The sequence below is a fragment of the Symphodus melops genome, assembly GCF_947650265.1.
Source record: "Symphodus melops genome assembly, chromosome: 13".
In the NCBI taxonomy this organism is placed as follows: domain Eukaryota; kingdom Metazoa; phylum Chordata; class Actinopteri; order Labriformes; family Labridae; genus Symphodus; species Symphodus melops.
Window position 1 is genome coordinate 24440745 of NC_136703.1, and position 6699 is coordinate 24447443.

The 6699-nt window shown below is 43.1% G+C and overlaps 1 protein-coding gene across 4 annotated transcripts; it reads right to left on the reverse strand.

The window, feature by feature from the left end:
• Positions 1-1273: 1273 nt before the first annotated feature.
• ttpal (tocopherol (alpha) transfer protein-like) lies at positions 1274-6367 on the reverse strand. 4 transcript variants are annotated; one of them, XM_079360423.1, is made up of 7 exons: positions 6259-6317; positions 6019-6063; positions 5695-5921; positions 5358-5601; positions 4912-5105; positions 4048-4158; positions 1274-3791 (listed from the first exon to the last, which is right to left on the reverse strand). In XM_079360423.1, the coding sequence occupies exons 3-7, from the start codon at positions 5902-5904 to the stop codon at positions 3513-3515; spliced, it is 1038 nt and encodes a 345-aa protein (XP_079216549.1). In that variant the 5' UTR covers positions 5905-5921; positions 6019-6063; positions 6259-6317; the 3' UTR covers positions 1274-3512. The 4 variants fall into 4 exon arrangements, with proteins under 4 accessions (XP_079216549.1, XP_079216548.1, XP_079216547.1 ...); XM_079360422.1 differs by lacking the exon at positions 6019-6063 and having other exon boundaries at positions 6259-6367; XM_079360421.1 differs by lacking the exons at positions 6019-6063; positions 6259-6317 and adding an exon at positions 6064-6249.
• Between the last annotated feature and the right edge of the window lie 332 nt (positions 6368-6699).

Consider the following 6699-nt stretch of genomic DNA (forward strand, 5'->3'; position numbering starts at 1 on the left):
CGTCGGCTTTGAGGATTTAAAGAAATAACTAATAAAAGAAACAACATGTTCATGAGTTCTGTGTATATGTTTCAGAACTATCAGAGTCTTGTGCAAAACCTTTTTTCACAAATGCATTTTTCTCTGAAACACAATTTGACCTGGTACTAATTAAAGGGAATATATCCTACGGAAGCCCCAAGAGGACATGCATCCATGCATGTTATTCCCTGTGCCCTTTCCGTGACAGAGAGCACATATCAGTACTTGTCTTCTGCATCATGTTATACATGGAAAACAATACTTGTTGTCACAAGCTTATTTGTTCATTTGAGTCTTCTAAAGATCTTGTGAAATAAAACCAGCGTTCGTCTGTTCTCCGTCTTATCTCAAGATAACGACATAAAGATGCAGAGATCTCATAGAAACAACAGGAAACAAATGCATGCAAAATACAAAAACTATGCATGTGATGTCGAATCATGATGGCTTTTTATGTTTACATATGTTCACGAAGATGCTGTGCATGCATGATGTGGTAAACAGATATAATTACAGACGTTTCACTTTCACATGATATTAATGCTTCGGTGAAAAGTAACAAAGAACTGCACATAAAGAACATGTTTTAGTGCCTTAAGCTTGATTTAAGTAGATTTTTTTTCAGTGTACTTCTCCTTTAAATTTCATGTGAAAATATAACACTTTCTACTCTCCTTAAATTATCTGACAGCTGTCGTTTCTTTAAAGGTTAAGATGATTGTATATTTGGTCCATCACCATCCGCTGGTCGCACACTGATGCATCAGTAAACAGGAAACACATTAAATCCACTTAGTCGTGCAAAATCCTGCAGAAAACCCTTCCTCAGTCGTTAGAGCGTGCTCTCCATGTGCGCAGGATGTGGTCCTCCAGGTGGGCAGCCCGGGTTCGAGTCTGGCCTGTGGCTCCTTTCCCATGTATCGATCCCCCCTCTGTCTTTCTCCCTGATTTCCAACTCTACATCTCCCATCTCTCTCCAACAAAGGCAACAAATCTTTACCTTATGGAGGTTATTTAGTATCCTTGGACACTTATATTGCTCTTATGAGATCTGCACCTTTACTGAAGTACTTTTCCTCTGCTGTGTTTCTGATGTCTCCAGGGACCCCGCGAGTCTACTTTTGGAAATGTTGCTCAAGCTGCAATTATGCCGTGAAAACACCCTCAACTTCGCTTGGAGCCTGCAGCGTAGCAGCACCCTCTGCCAACATCAGCATCCACAGAGCAAAACACGACACAAATAGCACTCGCCTCGGTTTGAGTTGGACTTTACTGTCTTCACCACCAATGATAAATATCCTGCAACATAATACAGCTCATAGTCACAGACATGCTTGAAAGAAAAGTACAAAAAAAAAAAAGTAAGAATCATTTGAGTTAGCATCAGGCTACGGCAGGAAAACAGACCCAACATTATTGCACATATCTGTACATGATGGCGCGGTTTGAACTTTGGCAGAGCAGGCGTGTTATAAATGAATGTGATCAGTTATGGCCTCTGTGTTAAGACTGAGTGATGGCAAATAGGTCAAACAAGGTCACAACAACAAAAAAAATACAAACACACACACACACATAAGGCAAACTATTTTTAACTGAACTTAGAAAAATAATCCTCGCGGAAGATTAAAGCAACAAAAAAACTAGAACGACACAAAAACAAAAAGGCCCTAAAAATACACGGTGACTTTTGAATCTATTTCGGAGCAGATGGAAGTGCACGCGAGTATTGCTTTGGTGATTTACGACACTGCTAACTACAGCTGAAGGCAAAATGTATACGAGTCACACATCCGCTGAACCTGTCAGACCGTTCAGACGGAGCACTGACGGACAGCGTGAGGCCGAGTGCCGGTATGCTGATACTAAACAGACGGAAAAAATGTTGTTTTTCAGATTCCTCCTAAGTGTCAGTGTTGAGTTCACATTTTTCCACGACTGTCTGAAAACTATGTTTAGGTCTAAACAGCGATCACACTGACAATAAAATGTTGTTTTTTTAAAACATGCTTCCAAAGATAAAGAGGATTAGCCGAACAATGACAGTAACAATACAGTTAAAATAAACCGTTTTAGAGTTTTCATGTTGCTGGAATTTAAATAAATGTTGATGCTATTCCATTAAAAAAAAAAAAAAAAAAATTCAACGATTTTGATTCCAAACATAGAAGTCCGAGGTAACCAATGTTGGGTTATTTCTTGTTTTCAGTGATCAAAACGTGCAAACAACCTGAACTGAAACACAACATATTAGTGCAATTCAGACAGAGCGAAGATGTTTGCTTGACCTTTTCTTGGTGGGTTGATCTCTCTCACAAAGCAGATGTAGTTATTTTAAAGTGCTGTTGGATTCTCTGATTCATTAAAAATAGAGATTGATGCCTTTTAAAACAACACGTGGGATCCAAAACATATCCGACATTTACAGTTTTTTAAAAGACGAAATTCTCCACGTGTTTCTGACACCCACTAAAATCTGATCTGAGCCGACTCTGCTGAAGGTGAGGTCACCAAACGATGACTGTAGCTTTGTTCCCTCTCTCACACTGGAAGCGCATTAGAAACTGGCTCAGGTGGTAAAGAAGGGCGCCATCGTACACATCACTCCTCACATGACCTGTCTTTCTTAAAGTGTAGCAAAAAAAACTTTTAATGACCGAATTAGTGATTAAAAAGTGTTAAAAAAAAAAGATATCTGCATATTTGTACAGAATCTGCAGGGGGTGAAATTGTGTCTTTTTTTGTCTTTAGCAGGGATTTGGTTTGAAGTCTCTCTGGAATTTTATTCAAGAAGACCTGCAGCTCAGTCTATTAAAAAAACACGCTTCCTGCACGTTTTAGGAAACAAAACGACTTTGTGTCGGTAAAGATTCAAACTTCAGGAGTTGGAGTGTAAAGTGCCCGTGTCTTGGTTACTGAAGCTGGACTTCATGTGTGGTCATGCTTTGACCAAAACGCACTCGTGGAACTAATCAGGTGAAGGTTCATCCGTTCATTAATATCTGCAGCATAACGTATTTCTACTGCCAATCCGTTTTCACATCTCAGGTTGCTTATTAGACTGTGAAAAAAAGATCCCAGATGAATCTCTCACGTGAACCTCAGGTGAACTCTGGTCGTCAGTAGAGGAAATGTTTTTTTCAACAGCCAATGGGAGTGAAACAGGAGGAAAACATCCCAAAGCAGAAACTGATTCATTGCATGTATGGGTGATTATTGAAAGAATGTAAACTTAACCCTTAAATAGCAGATTTAGAGGAGCCCAACATGCAGCGAGCTCGAGCCTGCAGCTGCCTGTGAACCAGGGTGAGATGCTTGGCGACGTGTAAACTAGAAAAGACTATCCACCTCTACGAGTGCAGCTCTGTAACGAAAATAAATCCTGTCTAATATTGGCACCTTGCCCTTTAAAAGTCTACACACTGGTTTCAAATGAAACAGACAAAGTCCTCTCAGTGACGGAGCGTCGGCGGCGGCACGCTCGGCGAGCTTCAGTAACAGTAGTAGAGCTGAGAGCGGAGCCCCCTGAAGGTGTCGTCGTCCTGCCCGCTGGCCTGCTCTCCATCGAACAGCATGGAGTCTGGGAGCAGCACGCCCTCTAGTGGATCTGGCTGGCAGAACTCCACGATGAACTCCTCCTCACAGTCCAGCAGGAGTCTGGACCAGGCGTGCATGTCCAGCTGGCCCGCCGTGCCGCCGTACTCCTCGGGGAGAACCGAGCGGGGGACGTTTCGGTGCAGAGAGCGCAGGTCCGAGCCGTGGAGCACGTACTGTGAGAGCAGGCGGAATAAACAACACGTCAATGATGTCATCCGTCTGAGACAGCGTCATTATTTAAAGTGATCAATATGTCAAATTAAAAGGTGTCACTCTCGGTTTATTGTTCTCCACATATAAAGTCATATCATGAGATCAGTGTTCGGTTTTCTGAGTTGAAAATAAACTTTTCTTTTTTTTACACAAAGGTGGAAGCACACTCTCCATAATAACACTCAGACAGTCAGTTAATTCAAGGTCGGTAGTTACCCTCTCTGCCATCTTCTCCTTCAGAAAAGGCTTAATGATAGCAAAGATGCCTTTGAAAATCCGGGGCTCGTTAATGATGTTGACGGCCTTGATTCTGATTGGAAACCCGTCCTGTAAACGAGAAAGAGAACGTGTGTGTGTGTGTGTGTGGGTGTGTGTCAGTATAAACACTCTGCAGTCACGACACGCTGATCAAGAGGAGATTTCTCACTTCTGTGTCATTTAAAAATAAAATCACCCGAGCAGAAAAAAGTCAAATCGTAGTTCTTTGAGAAGAAAAATGATTCTAATGAAAAACAGCATCATTAGATGTAACGCGACAGTTAGTTTCGACCGAGTACTCTGATTGGACGAGAGGCCTCCCATGAGTGCTGAGTACAACATCTCTGAGCCTTTTAACATCGTGTATCACTCCGCCTGAGCCAGGTGTTCTGAGGACGGTGAGATGACATCACAGTTTGTCCGTGTTCATCTCGCCATGACCTCAAAAGAACAGACTCTGTTTTTTTTTTTGTTTTTTTTTAATGAGCTGCATGATCAATTAAAAAAAAAAAAAAAACATACTTATACATGTATTTTAAAACAAAGATGCTGGGTCTGTGGTTACCATGGATACAAAGTAGCACGAATACAGAGAAATGTTCGGGTCACTTAGCAACAGGTGACTTTCGGTTAAGATGTGGAGATTGACGCCGTGTGGTTTTTAGCTGGTCGTTGAACCGTGGTGTTAAAAAAAAAAAAAAAAAAAAAGTTGACATGTTGTCCTGAATATCAACGCCGCTGTGTTCAGTTTGTTGTGATGATATTCAGCGCAGCATCACTCCCTCTGCAGTGTGACATAATACGAGTGGATGTACTTCTCACCTGGAGGATGCTCACAACTTTTTTGGCGAGGAACGGGCCCGGATTGGACGCTTGTGACATTCCCACTCCCGTGTAGTCGGCGAGGATGACGATACCGTTGACCTGCGTCTCCTCCGGCTGGATCAGCTTCTCCAGAGTCAGATAAATGGCCCTCACGTTGTCGACGAACGGATAATCGTTGGGTTTCCATTTCCCTGGAAAATCAATATTAAAGAAATCATCACATATTCAGCCTCACAGGAATGGGATTCTTTAAATACATACAAATCCTGTTTTTGAACCTTGCTGTAGTTTTGTCGTCAAGACCAAACTAATCGAGACCGAGTCCATTAATATCCCTGTAAAAATAATCTTTGTGTGTGCGGCAGGCGTGTCCCCTCACTAAGGGGGAATGAAAAGCAATAATAACAGAAGAGTCCTTCTGTGAGAATGAAGCTGACACCCACCGGGCCGCAGACACAGGATGTATCTCCCGTTGGGGTCCGGCTGAGGCAGGACGGTGAGGAAGCCCAGGTCCAGGACGTGTTTCACCGTGGACGGCTTCAGGTCCTGGAACACTTCGGGCCACGCTTTACGCCCCGCCTGGTAATTGAGCAGCAGCTGAAGGGCGCGGTCGTAGTCAAACTTCCTGGCCCGCAGGAAGCGCAGGAGAAAGGTGTCGTCCAGCCTCGTCCTCAGATTGGGCTGCTCCTGCAGGAGAAAAAGAACATCTTTCTGGCACGTGCACGGAAAATAAGACTTTTATGATTTTATCATTTATGCACGTCTGTCCATAAGTGTAACCTTCAGTATCATGTCTCTCAGCGCTTGGACATCCCGGAGACGCCACTCTGGTTTCTCCTGGAGCTCCTCCCGCGCTTTGGCCACCAGCTCGGGGGTCAGGGTGCAGGAGTACACGGGTGGAGGGGGTCCAGGGAACCAGCAGTGTCCTGCAGCTGCTGATGGGTCCACTGGAGGAGACCTGAGATCGATGGACTCATGCTGATCATCCATGGACTGACTGGATGAAGCTGTTTGGAAAGGAGACACAAGACAACATTTGCAGATTTCATTAACACGCTGTGCAACTTCAATTTGACATTTATCAGAAGTAAAACGTTTCTTTACACGTTCGAAGAGTAGGGGAGGTCCGAGTATCAATGCAAACGTCACCTGACAAAATGTATTTGCTCATCATTGAGTCACAGTCTCAGCTGACACAGACTGACAAACATCACAGTCTGAGCATGAGCAGAAACGCTCAGACACACGTGGACGCCTTTAATAGACACCCATTTGGTAAATGATGAAAAGCTGCAAAGACCCATAACAACAACAAAAACACAGAGTCGAAAAATCTCAACCGACCTGTCAGGAGAAATCCTTTTTTCCGGGGTTGTTAAACGCCGCGCTCTCTCATTGGCTAAGCGCAGCTGACGTTGCATTGCGTTCTATTCGCACGTCGGTTGTTTTGTTGATGGTGTTGCCTTCAGGAGCCCTCGGAAAATATACAACAACTTTACATGACTCGTTTGAAATGCGATTAAAACGGAAAGAAATTAAACAGATATAGTATCGTTGCGTGTCTGTAGATTTACGTTCTATCAAAATATAATCCTTTAATCGACTACACGACGTGAAACGTTTTTCTTTGCTAAAACACATAGTGTGTTTTAAATTTCCTACATTTTTCTTACGGACGTCAGTGCAACTGAAACACGCATGCTAATGAAAAAAAACGATTTCACGCTTTTTTTTATGCGCCACTTGAAAGCATAGGGTCTATATTTAGACTACGGCAACTATTTA